At 33.8% G+C, this 19963-nt stretch overlaps 1 protein-coding gene across 2 annotated transcripts in view; it reads right to left on the bottom strand.

The window, feature by feature from the left end:
• Window positions 1-4642: 4642 nt before the first annotated feature.
• LOC114326713 (bumetanide-sensitive sodium-(potassium)-chloride cotransporter) overlaps window positions 4643-19963 on the bottom strand; it is a 104562-nt gene continuing 89241 nt past the window's right edge. For both annotated transcript variants that reach the window (XM_028275136.2, XM_028275135.2), the window contains exons 11-16: window positions 19218-19459; window positions 13750-13976; window positions 10969-11260; window positions 9722-9867; window positions 9383-9494; window positions 4643-4916 (exon numbers count right to left, since the gene is read on the bottom strand). In XM_028275136.2, coding sequence (XP_028130937.1) covers window positions 4781-4916; window positions 9383-9494; window positions 9722-9867; window positions 10969-11260; window positions 13750-13976; window positions 19218-19459 — 1155 coding nt within the window. In that variant the 3' untranslated portion in view covers window positions 4643-4780. The remainder of the gene's footprint in view (window positions 4917-9382; window positions 9495-9721; window positions 9868-10968; window positions 11261-13749; window positions 13977-19217; window positions 19460-19963) is intronic.

Raw genomic sequence — 19963 nt, 5'->3', positions numbered from 1 at the left:
TTCATCTCATATGTTGTTTTCTTACTCTATATTTTGTTGTATTTTATTTCGACAAAAATCAAACTAATAATTTTATTAAATTCATATAAATTTATGGTGTAAACGTTTAGTTTGTGTATATTCCCACATGACGTACACGCGAATGTGGTCTAGTTTGAAATGCCGTCAGCTTTCGTACGGCGCGGTAGACGTGAAGTGGGTTCGAGCCCCAAGCAAGTTATTATTTTTTTATTTTTTTTATAGATTTTATGATTGTAAGTATATTATCATATAATTTTTGAAGATATTCTTCTTTTTTGAAAGTGGTAGATAAGAAAGTTAGTTTGATTTTTAAATAAAATAAGTACAAATAACCTTTTAAGTATATTTACTTCGTTTAAATTACCTATTATATAATAGAAGAATATCTTCTTATGTGCGTACAAAGTACACACACATTCTTTTTTTTTTTCATCACTAGGTGGGGAATCTGCAAACAGACGTCGGAAGTAAACATTTCTAACAGTGCTGGGTTCCTGAGCTGAAACCTCATCAGTGTCACGTCGACCAGTTTGGCCCTAAATCGGACCTCCCTGCCTTCCGTAACTCCGATGTGGCCGGGACCAGCTAAACCCCACCCCTCTCATACTAGGGCATCAGGGTGGAATCGCCCGTTAGGGCATGATTTCTCCCCGATGTCCTTCTTTTGCCCGATTCTCAGTCACTCGTCATCACGCATCAGCTTCCGTCTCTCGCACTCATCCGACCACCACGTCCTTTAACCCTATGCTGTCAATCTTTCATCCTTCCTACCACTGCTGATGTACTTGAAGTTTGTTGTTACGATTTGGTCTCTAGAGCCTATTTAGAAAATTATAAAAATAACACTATTCTATTATTTACACACACGCACAAAGTTATTTAATATCACTGTTAAAGTTTACGATATGTGAAGTCCATCCTTCTTTCTTTTTTGGTGGCAAAGTTTTCAATGACTTTATTATTAAAATTGTCAATGCCATTTACAAAATGTCTGTCTGCAGACAGCATACCTAAAGCACTTAGTCGTACTTCCTTCATGGTATTTCTGAGGAATGTCTTAATTCGTTTTAGCATTGAAAAACAACGTTCTGCTTCAGATTTTGACATGGGAATGGTTATTAAGATACTTAAAAGTTTAACAGTTTCTTCAAATGTACATTTTAAACCTTCATCATTTAATAAAACTGATAACGGAACAGCCCCAGAGGTAGTGCTTAAGGTGATACACTAGCGATCAACAGGTAGCCAAAACGGGTTCCAAGATTGCGGCTGTAATTTTGAATATTTTTTTGAGATATTTGGCACACGTATTCGTAATATAATAAAGAATGGCGGTACAGAGCCCAATTTGAAAAATATATTAATATGTGGAAATTACTCTGTAATTAAATACAATATTAAAAAAACGAGCCTGTACCGCCATTAAGAAGAACAAAAAAATACACTTTCTTCAAATAAACTTTTTTATCCGATGCCTAGATTTTGTGTCATTTTGGAACTACTAATGAAATAAAAAATTTTAGTAGTTCCAAAATGACACAAAATCTAGGCACTGGATAAAAAAGTTTATTTGAAGAAAGTGTATTTTTTTGTTCTTCTTAATGGCGGTACAGGCTCGTTTTTTTAATATTGTGTTTAATTTCAGAGTAATTTCCACATATTAATATATTTTTCAAATTATGCTCTGTACCGTCATTCTTTATTATATTACGAATACGTGTGCCAAATATCTCGAAAAAATATTCGAAATTACAGCCGCAATCTTGGAACGCGTTTTCGCTACCTGTTGATCGCTACTGTTTCCTCTTAATTCGTCTCGCTGATACTATACTTAATTAAGTTTTAAGCCGAGTTTTGTTTAAAAATAAAAATTGTGTGCATGTTTCATTAAGAAATGATTCGGGAACTTATCATTATAAGCAGAAAACTTCTCTGGCATAAATAAATGAGAAGCAACTAAATGTCCGGAGAAGGTAAACCTTGTTTTTATTCGCAACAAAACTGCATCGCATATCTCGTCACCTCCAAACAAAACGCATACAAAACAGAACAGTGCTTTAGTTTGTTCGCAACCACACAACCAGCTATTTTTATCATAAATAGTTTTATTAAACTTACGACAGCGAAGTTTTTGTCCATTTCCACTTTGTTTTTCAATTTTTAAATCGGGTAAAGGCCGACCGAGTTCTTTATTTTGAAGTTTTTTTTTTCTAACGAAAAACCACCAAAAAAGTTTTTTAATATACTAATTTGATTCATTGTCAATAAATAAATTAAACGTAGAAAATGATCAAATAGTACATTATATACCGCGGGACTGAAGTAGTACATTTAATCCTGAAGGTAAAGTTTATGGCCCGACCGCAGGGAGGGCCATAATTTACCTGAAGGATTAAATGTACTTCAGTCGCAAGGTATATACGATACTTTTCGTACTTCCGGTATGATTTTATTAATTATTTCAATAATTTCAATCAGTTTTTTCTCTCTTCAACTCATTTAATAAACTGTCTTTAAAATAAGTTACCATAGTAACATTGCGTTGTGACAGTTATAATTTAGAAACATTGTCATTACTAGTGTCATTGTAAAGAAACATTGTTATTGATAATTATTGGTATCATGAGTGAAGAAGGTGTATCTGATATTGATAAAAGAGCAGCCGAAGTAGGTGAAGAATTGTTACCACCGAAATCTAGAAAACTATACGAGCAGCAGTACGATGCTTTTAAAAAGTGGTGCCGCTTAAAAAATGTGAGACAACCTACTGAAAATGCGCTGTTAAAAGACTGGTCAATATGACGAACTGTCACAATATTAATTTGAATATTAACGTTAATTACCATTCTAATTAATTATATTTTTCAATAAAATATCCCTTAAATTCGTTTGTTTGTGATTTAATCGTTCCGGGAGTTTCGTCAATATTTAATCCCGGAGGGATTAAATGTGACACTTTAGTACCTGTCACAAGGGAGTGAAGTTGTCACTTTAGGCCCGGAAGTACGAAAATATTATTTATATACCTACGACAGCCACGACCACGACGCACTCATAATTACAAATTAAAAAATATAGTAGAGTATAAACACAAATATACAATACAGTAGTAGATAATAAACACAATAGCGTCAAGCGAACGCGTAAAGAAACTAGAAATAGATGTAAAACATTGTATCTTAAGATATACTTTTCGAGATTTCGAGCCTGGCACGGAGAGTCCAATTTAAACGTATATTAAAAGTGCAATACCGCTCTATCTCTGTCACTTACATAGGATGCTCATACAATCTTTCTCTTTTCTGGCGTGCCACTATACCTTTCGGCACCGGGATTTTCATGATCTGCATCCCTTATCCGGTCAGCTGTGGGTGGCCAGAGTCGGTGGTTAGATGTGCATTGCGCTACACAGAAATAATCACAAAAAAAAATTAACAGGCATTAAGATGTTTTTAAGATAAAAAATATGTTTCTGCATAGTTAGCAAGGTAGTGCCATGGCTCTATGGCACTACCTCACGGGCCGCCACTGAGACAAGGCATACTGAGCAAAAAAGCGTAACGCGGAAATAGTCGATCGGTGGTCTATCTATCTCTTTTAACCAAGCGATCCCGCGCATGTGACAGACAAAGATGGCTAGACCACTCGGTCAATCCTTAATTATTGGTGTTACACCTCGATGCACAGAGCTGCCCATACCTTGCCTAATCTACTAGTTATTATAGCTATAGTCGTACTGCCATACTACCTTATTAGACCATACCTATAGTTTCGCTAATAGCTACCCATGATGTCAATGTATATTCTTTTCATCGCTTTAACTGTGTTAGCGAGCGTTCCTGCAGCAAATAGCGTCTTTACATTCTATGTTGCTATCCAATTCAATAATTTCACTGTGATAAGCCGAGAGATTTCCAGATTTTTTATACTTAGTCATGCCGCTGATACTCTGTCGTCAGAGCCTCGTTTGTGATCTAACAGAGGGTACCAGGTAACAATTTACCATTCGTGAAGATTAGGTTGACATTTGAGTAGGAGAAGCTATTTCAGACGCATCCCCGGTTTTTTATAGGGTCCTCTGCCTTCCGGTTCCCAGTTTCAAGCTTCGTCGCTCCTTCAATTCGCCAGGGTGAAGGTTCCTTTCCGACATTGCCTTCTGAATGTCGCCTAGCCAGGATTGTTTCGGCCTTCCTCTCTTCCTTCGTTCCCTTGGCGTCAATTTTAATTTTTTTGGCAGCCTGTCGTCCTACATTCTTTCTATATGACCATACCAAATCAGTTGTCTCCTTTGGATTTCGTTTAGGTATGATTGTTGACTTGACTCCCATTATATTTCTGATTTGGTCATTTTGTATTATTTCAAGCCTTGATTTTTTAGCTGATCTTCTCCAGAAGTCCATTTCCAATGCAAGTAGGCGTTGTTCCAGGGATTTAGTAAGTTGCCATGTTTCGCATCCATAGAGATTATACTATTAAAGATTGAGTTATAGATGAGATGATTTCTTTTATTTGACAGTTGTTTTGACCATAGCATCGGGTTTAGGTATCCAATCACCCTTTTTCCTTTCACGATCCTACCCCCATTAACCCTCCATATAGGTATCAGTTAAACAAAGAAAGCTGTAATCAAAATTCTCTTTATTAAAAACAATAGTATTTATTAAATTAAATAAGTACTTTAAGTAAAATTATGTACAATATAAAATATATTAAGAATTATTTGTTTAGAGGCAAAAATTCAATTTGGTTTTTGTATCACTTAAGAATAAAACGTTAACACAGATTGTTGATTACCCCTCACCAGCAAGTAAGGTGGCATGTCTCTCGTGAGGGCTTCCAGCCAGGCCATGTATAGTGGGGCTGACACTGTACCTTTCCTGGGCATCGGTAGAGACCTGCAATAATAAAAAAGGTAAGCGTAATAATGAAAACATCTGTTAAAATCAATTAAAATCAATTAATCAATAAATCAGTTAAAATCAATTAAAATCAATAAATAAGGAAAACCAAACAGCGGAGGTAAAAAGAAGGGTCAGATTAGCCTGGGCAGGATTTGGGAAATTAAAATGGGTCCTAAAGAATAAAAAAATACAACCATACTTAAAAACAAGAGTGTTTGACCAGTGCATGTGCATACTAGACCTTGACCAAAGCAAACATGGATAAAATAATGAAGACACAAAGAGCCATAGAGAGAGCAATGTTAGGAGTAAAATTAACAGACAAAAAGCAAAACAACTGGGTAAGAAATAACACAAAAGTCAAAGACGCAGGACAACATATAGCTAGGCTAAAATGGAGCTTCGCAGGTCATAACGCTAGACAAACGGACAATAGGTGGAATACCACGATACAACAATGGAGACCATGGATAGGAAGGAGAGCAAGAGGACGACCCCAGATGAGATGGGGAGACAACATTAAAAAGATCGGAGGAACGCACTGGAAAGAGAAAGAACTAAACAGAAGCGAATGGAGGAAACTGGGGGAAGCCTATGTTCAAAATTGGACGAATTAAAGGTCAAAAGGAGAAGAAGAATATGTTAAAATCAAGATGAAAGATTTAAGGACCAAACTGTAATCCGAAATCATACTACAATATTCATAAACTGGTAATATTCAAACTAGAGACAAAACCATGATGTCTACAATAGAACCAGAATACGAATAGACGTCTAAATACTGTGCGCACTAGCAGATTTCAAATTACGGCATAGAGCGCTCAATTTCGTACAGAAGCGATTCGCGACGTTTTATTCTTCTTCTTGTAGTTCCTTCTCCTATCGGAGGTTGGCTATCATCACAGCTATCCGTACCTTATTGGCGGCTGCTCTGAAAATATCTACTGAGCTGCAACTATACCATTCTCTCTATTTTCTCAGCCAGGAAGTTCTTCGTCTTCCTATGGATCATTTACTCTTAATTTTACCTTGCATTATGAGCCTTAATATCTCATATTTCGCACCTCTGGTAATGTTTCCTAAATATTCCAATTTTCTTATTTTGTTTTTCTTTATGACCTCGCAATCCTTTTGTAGCCTTCCTAAGACTTCTGCATTTGTTACTCGTTGGATCCATGGTATTTTTAAAATCCTATAGCACCACATCTCAAATGCTTTTAACTTATTTTTATTATGCAATTTTAGTGTCCAGCTTTCCATTCCATACAACAAAGTCGAGAACACGTACCTAATATCTTAACCCAAGTAGCAATTTTTCGACGCATTGGTTGTCAGTACAAAGAAATGCACTGTCTACAACGTTGCCCGAGAGCATTTTCAGTTGTTTCGGCCAACGTCCCCTACCCCGACTGACATTACGATGTTACAACCTGTAGTTATACGGGCAACTAATTTATTACCATTGTGACAACTACATATATCACAGTTCAGTTTTTTCAACAATCGCAACGACTTAAAAATGTTATAATGCTAAACTAATTTACGCCCTGGCCGACTCTGTAGTTGAGTTTGAGTAGTTGTCTGTCACGTCACGACCCTGTGTTGTTCTAGAGGTGTGACACGTTTGCGGCAACTTCCAGAGGAGAAAAAGAATTTACTTTATAACCTTATTTTTTTCTTATTATTATATATTTTATTTTGATGGAAATTTTCGATTTATTTTTAACAACCTGTTTATTTGTTTTTTTAATAACTGGTTTCCATTCCATTGTTTTATCAGTAGATTTGAGATTTGATAAAATCGTTGTATCTGCTTTGGTAGACAGGGTTGCCAGGTCAGTTTTAACTCTTTCAGTAGTTTTGTTTTCACAAAATCAGTAGATTCTTTTTAGGCCATGTAAATATACAGTAAGTAATACAGTGATATGCACATCCGTCCTAAATGTCCCAAGAGGAATTCCACAGAATTGGAAACCTAATTATTCCAAACCACCAACTGGTAATTACCATTTTTTAGCTAAAATCTACTAAATCAAAAACTAAAATATACTTAAGGATTTTTGGGATATATTTGGGATTTTTTATAATAAAAACAACAGCTAACTTAAGGGGATAGACGCAAAATGTCGTCTGTTAAAATGTTCAATGTATTTTAAATGTTTTCATTTTTTGCGAATCGTTAGAAAACTATAAGTATTTTTGAAAAATTTAAACGCACAAAGAAAGATTACGTTATTACCGAGGACCGAAAGTCCCTGAAAACTTCTATAATGTTTATTTTAATACGTTACAGGGGTGAAACAAGGAAAAATTTAGTGTGACTTTTAATTCCAAATATCTCGTTCAAAAGAAACGTTTTGGTTTTTCTAAATAAGCTTTCATTCTGCGTTTAAATTTTTCAAAAATACTATTATAGTTTCCTCATGATTCGAAAAAAATGGATCAAATTCTGTTGAAATATACCAAAAATCTACTAAAAAATATTGCCTACTAGAATTTTTTAAAAAATATCAAAAATCTACCAAAAAAGTAGAAATCTACTAAATGTGGCAACGCTGTTAATGAGAATGATACACTTTTGACACTGGTCACATGACCTCTGTCACCCAATAAGAAGGTGCGTTCTAAAATGGTTTTGATAGTCGGCGCGGCCGGTTTTGGTTGGCGATTGGACTTCTAAGTTGTCTTATCCGTCTAAGGTTGGTAATAAGGTATTTTTTTAGTAATATGGGTAATATTGTTTAATGCGCCATTTTGGTTTTACTTGAGATTTTTGGGAGTAAAGAAAATGAAAACACAGAATATAAAAAATGCAGGCATTTTCTGATACCTTTAAAAGCACCATCAATACATTAAATTTATACAGAACATCTTTAACATAAATTTTGACTTTTATATTAAAATTTGATTTTTTAAATTTGCATATTTTTTGTCAAAAATGTCATAAAAAAAGGAGCGCGTGTGTTTTTTAAAGGTGAAATATCCATATTTGACGGTAATCTGAGATGCGTTTATAAATTTCACATCAGGTAATAAGTCCTTTATGTATTTATATCATATAAATTTAAATACCCAATACGATGTCAAAACAGTTTACTTTTTGGTTTTCGCATTCACCATACAGGTGTTAAAAATATAGGTAAAAAACATAACTAGTCTGACTCCTTGAGCAACCATTGCACACGCAGGTGCTTTTATAGTCGCTTCAGTTGTCTTATGCAACGGTTACGAAACGATGGTGCTTAAACAGGAGGTTGCCTAGGCAACGTCAAGACAACTCAAAAATCGTCCACCAAATCAGTGCAGAATAGGATCGTCTTTTAGGCAATAACAACGTTGTAAGAAAACGTTGTCACGCGGTAGACAACGTTGTCGCGTCGACAAATTGTTACTTGGGAAGGCTCATCAGCTCCAGAGGAAGGTCTCGATTAATAAACATTTTTTTTTAATTTTTATAAATGCTTGTTTTGTAATTTCAATGCGTGTCCTGATTTCTTTACCTTGGTTATTGTTTTCATTTACCCAGGTTCCCAGATATTTGTAGTTATTCACTTTCTACTTGTTTTCCCTCGATATATAGCCTTCCTACTGTATGTTGTTTAGAAATAATCATAAAGTTGGTTTTCTTAACGTTCATTTGTAGTCCATATTTTATATTTTATATGTACTGACTTATGTGATCTATTTACTAAGCGTTGCAGTGCTTCTATAGTCCGTCCCACCTTGACTTTACAGTTTAGGGAACATAGGCAATGCAGTCCTTATGAGAGATTTTAGCGCGGTGATGCAGATTTTTATCAAAAAGACTTTATAATCGAACATTAGAGAGATTAAATTAAAACTGTTTTAGAAAGACAATCTACAATTTTAGTATTCGTATGCGTTTAAGTTTATTTGATATACTATAGTTATTACGCATATTATGAATCTAAAATAGTTTTAGTTTAATCGTTCTAATGTTCGATTACAAATTATTTTTGATAAAATCGGCATCACCGCGCTAAAAATTCTCATAAAGACTGCATTGCCTATGTTCCCTATACTGTAAAAGTGTAAAGTCAAGGTGGGACGAACTATAGACTGTCTGCAAAAATACCGGTGTCGTCTGCGAATCTTATGTTGTTCAAGATTCTTCCGCTTATTGATATACTCTATTCTTCCTCTGATATTGCTTCTGTAAAAATAGCTTCACTGTACAGAATGAATAACAATGGGGACAGCACGCAACCCTGTCTATAACACCTCTTTTGATTTCCATAATTTTTGTTTCGACGATTTTAAATTCTTTCGTTATGTAAAAACTCAATTTTTCTTCTTTGTTTTGCGCACAGCTCACGTCTATGGCTATCCTGGCCGTACAGTACATATTGCCAAAAAAGGAGACATCATAATACACGGTGCTACTGGAAGAACGTCACTATATAAAGAAATTGTATTAGATTATTTATTTATGTACTTACATAACAATTAAGTTGGCCTCACTGGAATGTTGCAAAAGTAATTCTCGTAATCTTAACTGCCTATAAGTTTTGTCTTGTGATGCAGCAAGTTCTGCCGTGCTGACCAAGCAATCTGTAACATTCAACAAAACATGTTATAAAGAAAAGTACTAGAACAAAATATGTATACTGGTCATGATTCATATAAAAAAGATCTAAATTGTATCAATAATAAAACCAATATAAAAGATCTCTCCTGTAATATCACAATAATTGTGATATATACAGGAGAGATCTAATTTAATTATTTAATTATTTGAATTTGTAAAGAAAATTATTTGAAATTCTTCTTGTACTCACCGCTCTCTTTTACTTCTTCTGTTGTAATAAACCTCGTTAACAATTCGTTGAAGAATTCTATTGTGGAGTCTTGGGGTTTATCTCCTATTGAAACCATTTGCAGACTGTAATAGTCCAATCGAAACTTCGATAACAAATGGGCCATGCTGTAAAAACAAAATCATTTGAATTTATGGGAGTAGAAACATGATAATAGTGGCCTTCATTTATTTCTAGAAATGGGATGATCACCTCCATCAAAATTGTACTCTAATATGATGACGGCGATGATGAAACGTAGTAGAATTTTACTTTAATCTCCACTAATTGTTGAGAAAAAGGTTGATGAATTCCTTTTCTCACGTACTATGAAAAAGGAAGATTTTCCTTGTATATTAATAGCAGACTTCAAAAACATGGTTCACCATGTATTGGGTGTGATAATGTATTTAAAATGAGAGTAGAAAATAAACGCGATTACACTCGAAATCGAAAATCTTTATCATAAAAAGGTAAAAAATTATTTTTTGAATACAATAAAATTAAAAATAAAATAAAAATTCAATTTTTACTCAGTTGCAATGCGAAGGCAAAACAATCTTATTTTTCACTTAGAACAGGGAACGGAGTCCAGCACTCTGAATCGACGATTTTCGACTCTTGTTGGAGTCTCATCGGAGAGGCCTAGGCCTGGTACTCCATACTCCAAGTGACCAATACCGAGAGTTCATCCCCCACACCGCAACTGACGTGAATGGACTAGATGACTAGCGTCATCTGGCAATTGAAAGATGAAGCAGTTTTCAATCCTAATAGCAATATTAATAATATTAAAAATATTAAAATATTACTAAAAGATTTTTAAATCGAAAACTTATTGGTCCATTTCCTTGGTAACACCAAGGTGTTTCCTTGGTAACTTGGTGTTACCAAGGAAATGGACCAATAAGTTTTCAATTTAAAAATCTTTTAGTAATATTTTAATATTATTAATATTGTTATTAGGATTGAAAACTACTTCATCTTACAATAAAATTAATTTAAATTGTTGTTTTTACAACAATACTATTGCAAATTCTCTACATTTAGCAACGCTGAAAGAGGATGGCAAAGTGAAGGGGACAGTATTGGTCATAGAGCAATGTTGTAAATCAATCAAATAAAATCCATTGTCTAGTATTGGGACGTTATTGTAATTTAAAACAACTATTGAGGAAGGCAAAAAATCAAATAACTAAAACATATATCTTTAAGAAGTACCAACTTACTTTTTCTCTTCCTGTAGCAACTCATTCTTATTATTAGCCATGGCAAATACTCGCAGCTTGCAGCTGGACCAACTATTTCTTGTGTTAATAATATAAGGTAAAAGCATAGTCAATCCACCGTCGTCGTACAACCACCAAACGTCTATATAGCCTTTGGGCTGCTTTCTCCTAAACATATCGATTTTTTCCTCTAATCTAGCTTGCTCATCAGGTGGGGTGATGATGATTTCGTCAAGACCTGGACGTTGCTTCCTCTGCTTGCCATTGTGTGACCCTGCAGGAGTCTGTAGATCTACAAAAATCAATATTGTGTTTCGGATTAAGCAATTCTAGATGGTAAATTACATATACAGGGTGTCCAGAAACTCTACCGACAAACGAAGACAGGAGATTCCTCAGATAATTTTATGACAATTTAACCCAATTCACCAAGTCCGAAAATGCTTCCTAAGGGAGCTAGAGCTCTTTGAAGATGGCGCCATGTAGTTAGTTTTTCTTAAATACCTCCAGAACGCTTCTATTTAGAAAAACGAAAATGGGTATACATATTTACTTTCCTGAAATGAATCGATTCCATCCATTGCGAATTTTTAGTACCGGTCATAGGCGTACGTTTTGTGTAGGGCAACGGTTATTTTATCGCATAACTTTTTTGTCTTCAACTTTTAAGCATTTTTGATACTGGATTATTAAATTGTGAGGTATTCTAGTACTAAAAGGTACTCTTACTTTAAGTCGATAGGATACACCGTTTTCTAGAAAAATCGATTTGAAAGTTTTTAGTTTTGGGAATTTGAAAAAAAAAGTTAAAAAAAAATTAAAAAAAACCGATGTATTTTACCAACTTAAAGCAAGAGTAACTTTTAGTACTCGAATATCTCATAATTGAATAATCTAATGTCAAAAATACTTAAAAATTAAAGACAATACTGGTATGCTATAAAATAACTGTTGACCTACCCAAAACGGACGCCTATGACCGGTACTAGAAATTCGCCATTAATAAAATCGATTAATCTCTGGAATATAAATAAATGTACCCGTTTTCATCTTTCTAAATAGTTTTTTTTTTAATCTTTTTTTTTTTTAATTCAAGGAACCAAAAATTTTCAAATCGATTTTTCTAGAAAACGGTGTATCCTATCGACTTAAAGTAAGAGTACCTTTTAGTACTATAATACCTCACAATTTAATAATCCAGTATCAAAAATGCTTAAAAGTTGAAGACAAAAAAGTTATGCGATAAAATAACCGTTGCCCTACACAAAACGTACGCCTATGACCGGTACTAAAAATTCGCAATGGATGGAATCGATTCATTTCAGGAAAGTAAATATGTATACCAATTTTCGTTTTTCTAAATAGAAGCGTTCTGGAGATATTTAAGAAAAACTAACTACATGGCGCCATCTTCAAAGAGCTCTAGCTCCCTTAGGAAGCATTTTCGGACTTGGTGAATTGGGTTAAATTGTCATAAAATTATCTGAGGAATCTCCTGTCTTCGTTTGTCGGTAGAGTTTCTGGACACCCTGTATATACATATAAGTAAATATTTAAGTTATGAAAAAATACTTTCCCTGGAATCGCTGGAATCACTGGAAAACGAGAGAACTAAAATCTTCCACCAAAGACGAAAGGAACAGAAGATATCCTGAAACTCCAAAATAGAAATAGAAAGTGTTGAAGAATGCTGGGCAAAGCTAGAAGCTAATATTACAAGTAAGTAGGTACCACAGAGGAAATAGGACATAGCACAATCAACACAAGTCACAAACAGACCAAAAAAACAATAAACCGTGGTTTACATTATCTATGAAGTCAACAATACAGCTAAGGAAAAATGTCTACATAAGATATAAAAGCAACAAAAACCCGAATACATAAGAAATTAACTTACAAACAAGTTACAAAGTGAACTATGATATAAAGAAACTAAATTAAACATACTGGGCAAGATGCTCGGTAGAAATGGAGCATGATATGTATGGAGGCCAAAAGAAAGTATGGAATATGCTACGAGGAAGAAAAAAGAAAATAAATAAGAAAATTCAAATAGTATATCTCATCAGGAAGTGATCGTATCAATAAGCTAATTATGGAAGGGTACCATATAGTAAATATGGGAGTATACCAGAGGAATGAAGAACAAGCATAACAATACTAATGCTTATAGGTGTAGGCATATTAGAAGAACAACAAGGGTTCAGAATCAATAGATTTACAACCGACGCTATCCTCATATCACGGCAACTAGTACCTAGAGAAATCCAGAAAGTTCAAAAAACCTCTTTTCCTATGTTTTTTGATCTCAAATAAGTATTTTACAGAATCCAACTGAAAGACGTAATCCAATTCATGAAGCAGAAAAACGTCAATAAAAATAACTGATAGCAATAAACAGGGAACTAAATGGTCGCCATAAAACAAGAATAAAAACGAAACATGGACTGAGCGAAAAAATAAATGTCTCGGTAGTAATCAGGCAGGGTGCTAGCCTTAGTCTGAATCTCTTTAACGTGATCATAGGTAAGATAATAGAAAGCGTAAATGAAGCCAACTTTGGCTACAATGTGGAAAATCAAGCTGTGAGTATCCTTTAGTATGCGGATGATACAGTAATCATGGAAGAAAATGAAGACGACCTCCAGTATCAAGTTAAACATCCCACGAAAAGACCCAGTCAATGGTTATAGTCAAGAGCCCCATCAGATTATACTAGAATAGGTTTAGCAGCCAAGTAGCCAGAATATCGGGATACATACTTGAGGGATATCTACTTACTGATATATGAGTTGTTTTCTGGAAGACCCACTGTTGTCAGGCTTAAATTAGAATCGGCATGCATAATGTTACTAGAAACAGATGTTCTTAGTTCGTTTCTTGAGGCTGGTGTTAATGAGGCATCGTTGCTGGTGCGATCCTGATCGGCGTCATCTAGAAGAATTCCATAATCCAGGCCGTCGCCCAACCTGAGAATAGCTACTGCTAGTCTGTGGTCAAAGGCCGCGCTAAAAAATAGACAGAAACCTCTGTAAATATGTACTACTAGAAGTAAAGTTATTTTCTATCTTAAAACAAACTACTATTGATATAAATACAAAACAGACAACAATAAAAAGTCCTGTTATGCTAGCTGCCTGCCTTTCAAACATTAGCGCCACGTTCAATGGTACCCGATCATCTAGATCTAGAATCTAGAATCTAGAATCTAGAACATACAAGTAAAAGCATTGCCGAACCTGTTGGTCGAGAGTTCTACGCGGTTGAGTTCCAGGTAAAGATTTTACAAAGCTCTGACCTCACTAGGTATGTCTGTGGAACAATTCTAATTGTTCTAAGCAAAGGATTTACAGATTCCGCAGGCATGGGGGTACACAATATCTTCTTCTCCTTCTTCCTCTTTATAAGCAATTCTGCTTGTGCCTTGGCGGATTGATACCTCTATGGAAGCTTGTCACTCTATCTTTTGCGCTGTCGGTCGATACTTACTTCTTCTACTAGTTGGGGATTTATTTCTTGATATTTTGACCACACCATTCTCGCCCATTCTGCTTATGTTCTTCTTCTAAATATTCATTTCTTTTTTTATTAAAGTCCATTCGTTTATATGTACACTGTACGTTACATTTTTTTCTAATATCTTCATTACTCTTTCGATCTCTTAGCGTATTTCCTGTAGGTAATTCTTCTCAGTACTCTCATCCCCATAGGCGTAACCAGGGGGTTTTTGGGGGTTATAACCCCCCCCCCCATTTGAATGTACTTTGAGCTCTATACGCTTAACATCATTACTATTCCATACCCTCCAGAGACCATCCAGTAGTCGTAGCCCCCCCCCCTTAGGATCATCCTGGTTACACCGTTGCTCATCCCTACTGTTTCCAATAGCCTTTATGTTGTGACTGTGTCGAGTCTTGTTTCTAATGCCATTATTGATCTTACACTGGCTTTATAAATTCTGGACTTTATCTCAGTGTTAATATGTCGGTTTCTCCATACAGTGTTATTAAGAGCACACAGTAGCGATCAACAGGTAGCAACAAACGCGGTCCAAGATTGCGAAAGTTCTGAGAACTTTCAAAAGTGAGGCAACAGTGCGTCGGTAATTCAACACTGACAGTGACGTTTATACTATCAAAAACAATAATTTTTATACACATAGGCGCGAAATGTTGCCAAGTCAGTGACGTTCGATTTCTTGTTATAAAAAAATCGATTTTTATTAGATTTCCAATGTGACACAAAATCTAGGCACTGGATAAAAAATTTATTTGAAGAAAGTGTATTTTTTTGTCTTTCTTAATATAGAGTAATTATATCTAATATAATCTTATAGAGTAATTTCCACATAATAACATATTTTTGAAATTGGGCTCTGTACCGCCATTCTTTATTATATTACGAATATGTGTGCCAAATATCTCGACAAAATATGCAAAATTAGAGCCGCAATCTTGGAACGCGTTTGTTGCTACCTATTGATTGCTACTGTTTGCTCTTAAGGCAACCTGCCAGTCTATTGGCTTTTTGTAGGTACTTGAGTTCTCACTTCTTTATCCAGGTCTCCGTAGCTGGACAATGTCATCATCAGCCCATAGTCGTCCACTGCTGAACATAGGCCTCCTCGAAAAACTTCCATTCAGATTCTGGACAATGTAATTCCAAGGTATTTTATTCCCATTACTTGTTCAATACCGATGCCATCAATTTATATTTTACATCTGACTGGTTTTTTACTAATTACTATTGTTTTAGTTTCCTGGGATAAAATTGCCATATTGAATTATTTTGCTTTTATGTTAAATCTGTGGACTAATCTTTGCAGACTATCTTCATCTTGGGCTATCAATATTGTGTCGTCTGCGTAACAGAGTATTTTTACTTCTTTGTTTCCCAATCTGTACCCTCTTCCGTTGTTGACGTTTTTGATGATTTCATCCATTATTAAATTGAAGAGCATATGGCTCAATGAGTCTCCCTGTCCTATTCCGCTGCCCATGTCTATAGGTTCTGTAAGTTTTCCATCTATTCTGACTTCCATTTTGTTCTTTTGTTAGATGTTTTCGATAGTTTTTATGATATCTAGTAGGGGAACTTCTCTATTATACAGAAGATGGATTACATCTTCGAGTCTTACTCTGCCAAATGCTTTCTTTAAGTCAATCAGACATAGAAATGCTGGTGTATTATACTCTAGCAATTTCACACTAATTTGCTTTATGACGAATATTGCACCTGTACCCTATCTTTCATAACAAAAACCCTGTTGTTCATCTGCTAAACTTATTCTATGATTCATCATTTCTTGTAGAATTTTAGTTATAAATTTTAGGGTAGTATTTTTAACAAGTTGTTACCTCTGTAGTTGTATGACTGCTTTTTATCTCCTTTTTTTGAATAGTAGAATTATTTCGCTCAATCTTTCATGTTTCATAACAAAAACCCTGTTGTTCATCTGCTAAACTTATTCTATGATTCATCATTTCTTGTAGAATTTTAGTTATAAATTTTAGGGTAGTATTTTTAACAAGTTGTTACCTCTGTAGTTGTATGACTGCTTTTTATCTCCTTTTTTTGAATAGTAGAATTATTTCGCTCAATCTTTCATGTTTCATAACAAAAACCCTGTTGTTCATCTGCTAAACTTATTCTATGATTCATCATTTCTTGTAGAATTTTAGTTATAAATTTTAGGGTAGTATTTTTAACAAGTTGTTACCTCTGTAGTTGTATGACTGCTTTTTATCTCCTTTTTTTGAATAGTAGAATTATTTCGCTCAATCTTTCATGTTTCATAACAAAAACCCTGTTGTTCATCTGCTAAACTTATTCTATGATTCATCATTTCTTGTAGAATTTTAGTTATAAATTTTAGGGTAGTATTTTTAACAAGTTGTTACCTCTGTAGTTGTATGACTGCTTTTTATCTCCTTTTTTTGAATAGTAGAATTATTTCGCTCAATCTTTCATCTTTCATAACAAAAACCCTGTTGTTCATCTGCTAAACTTATTCTATGATTCATCATTTCTTGTAGAATTTTAGTTATAAATTTTAGGGTAGTATTTTTAACAAGTTGTTACCTCTGTAGTTGTATGACTGCTTTTTATCTCCTTTTTTTGAATAGTAGAATTATTTCGCTCAATCTTTCATGTTTCATAACAAAAACCCTGTTGTTCATCTGCTAAACTTATTCTATGATTCATCATTTCTTGTAGAATTTTAGTTATAAATTTTAGGGTAGTATTTTTAACAAGTTGTTACCTCTGTAGTTGTATGACTGCTTTTTATCTCCTTTTTTTGAATAGTAGAATTATTTCGCTCAATCTTTCATCTTTCATAACAAAAACCCTGTTGTTCATCTGCTAAACTTATTCTATGATTCATCATTTCTTGTAGAATTTTAGTTATAAATTTTAGGGTAGTATTTTTAACAAGTTGTTACCTCTGTAGTTGTATGACTGCTTTTTATCTCCTTTTTTTGAATAGTAGAATTATTTCGCTCAATCTTTCATCTTTCATAACAAAAACCCTGTTGTTCATCTGCTAAACTTATTCTATGATTCATCATTTCTTGTAGAATTTTAGTTATAAATTTTAGGGTAGTATTTTTAACAAGTTGTTACCTCTGTAGTTGTATGACTGCTTTTTATCTCCTTTTTTTGAATAGTAGAATTATTTCGCTCAATCTTTCATCTTTCATAACAAAAACCCTGTTGTTCATCTGCTAAACTTATTCTATGATTCATCATTTCTTGTAGAATTTTAGTTATAAATTTTAGGGTAGTATTTTTAACAAGTTGTTACCTCTGTAGTTGTATGACTGCTTTTTATCTCCTTTTTTTGAATAGTAGAATTATTTCGCTCAATCTTTCATGTTTCATAACAAAAACCCTGTTGTTCATCTGCTAAACTTATTCTATGATTCATCATTTCTTGTAGAATTTTAGTTATAAATTTTAGGGTAGTATTTTTAACAAGTTGTTACCTCTGTAGTTGTATGACTGCTTTTTATCTCCTTTTTTTGAATAGTAGAATTATTTCGCTCAATCTTTCATGTTTCATAACAAAAACCCTGTTGTTCATCTGCTAAACTTATTCTATGATTCATCATTTCTTGTAGAATTTTAGTTATAAATTTTAGGGTAGTATTTTTAACAAGTTGTTACCTCTGTAGTTGTATGACTGCTTTTTATCTCCTTTTTTTGAATAGTAGAATTATTTCGCTCAATCTTTCATCTTTCATAACAAAAACCCTGTTGTTCATCTGCTAAACTTATTCTATGATTCATCATTTCTTGTAGAATTTTAGTTATAAATTTTAGGGTAGTATTTTTAACAAGTTGTTACCTCTGTAGTTGTATGACTGCTTTTTATCTCCTTTTTTTGAATAGTAGAATTATTTCGCTCAATCTTTCATCTTTCATAACAAAAACCCTGTTGTTCATCTGCTAAACTTATTCTATGATTCATCATTTCTTGTAGAATTTTAGTTATAAATTTTAGGGTAGTATTTTTAACAAGTTGTTACCTCTGTAGTTGTATGACTGCTTTTTATCTCCTTTTTTTGAATAGTAGAATTATTTCGCTCAATCTTTCATGTTTCATAACAAAAACCCTGTTGTTCATCTGCTAAACTTATTCTATGATTCATCATTTCTTGTAGAATTTTAGTTATAAATTTTAGGGTAGTATTTTTAACAAGTTGTTACCTCTGTAGTTGTATGACTGCTTTTTATCTCCTTTTTTTGAATAGTAGAATTATTTCGCTCAATCTTTCATCTTTCATAACAAAAACCCTGTTGTTCATCTGCTAAACTTATTCTATGATTCATCATTTCTTGTAGAATTTTAGTTATAAATTTTAGGGTAGTATTTTTAACAAGTTGTTACCTCTGTAGTTGTATGACTGCTTTTTATCTCCTTTTTTTGAATAGTAGAATTATTTCGCTCGATCTTAATTCTTCCGGTATTTTATTATGTTTTATAATATTGTTAATTAATGTTGTTAATTGTTCTGTACACAATAGAGGTATAGGGAAAAATTTGGATTTTCAGATCAGTCCGAAATATTGCATCGTCAAATAATAAATAAATGTATTATAAAATAATTAGTTGCGTTTCAGTGTTGGTGTAAATAAATTAATACTTATAGATAAGTGTTAGGAGACTGTACATAACTAAACACTAAATAAAATAGGTCTGAATTATTAATAAATAACTAAAGAAATAATACAGTACATTATCTTACTGTAAAACGTTAAAGTAGGCAAGGAGTTCTTCTTTGTTGCAAATCTGCCAGTCGTTTTTGTATCCCATCATCAAGACGTTTGGGCTAAGTTTGCCGATACCAGTTGTTTGGAGAAGAGCTTTGGACCCGATTTCGAATGACATATTATCGATGATCGTATAGAATGCTTTGATTTTTCGATTTCTTAAATAATTATAGACTTTGGACGTTCTTGAAGATCTCGTTCTGTGGTTTATTCGTTTCTGGAATAATAAAATAGTATTTATATAATATTTACATAACTTTTACACACTACCTATATACACTGACGAGAATAAAATTAGGGTGATAAGACAGTTGAATATAGGATGATTTAATCTCCTAACAAATTGCCGCGTATGCCGATGACATCTGTATTATGTCTCACAGAATGGAAAAGGCAGCAGAAATGTATTCACAATTAAAAACGGGAGCAAAGGAAACCGGACTTAAAATAAATATTCAAAAGACAAAAAGGTAGCACAGGCAAGAGCTGGGGGAAAGAGATGCACACTTGAATTGGATGAAGATATTGAAATTGTGAAAAATTTAACATATCAGGGAATTGCATTAAGCACGGTTTTATTTGTCACTCGCACATGTGTTTTGCTAAAAAAAAAACACACTGGAGATCGAAAATCAGGGTCTACAAAACTATTATCCCACTAATAGCATGCTATGGATGCGAAACATGGGTGATGACAGAAAATACAAAAAGAAAGGTGTAA

The sequence above is a fragment of the Diabrotica virgifera genome, chromosome 5 (assembly GCF_917563875.1).
Source record: "Diabrotica virgifera virgifera chromosome 5, PGI_DIABVI_V3a".
Lineage (NCBI taxonomy): Eukaryota > Metazoa > Arthropoda > Insecta > Coleoptera > Chrysomelidae > Diabrotica > Diabrotica virgifera.
Note: the sequence above shows the minus strand (reverse complement) of the source record. Positions and strands in the feature narration are given on the sequence as shown.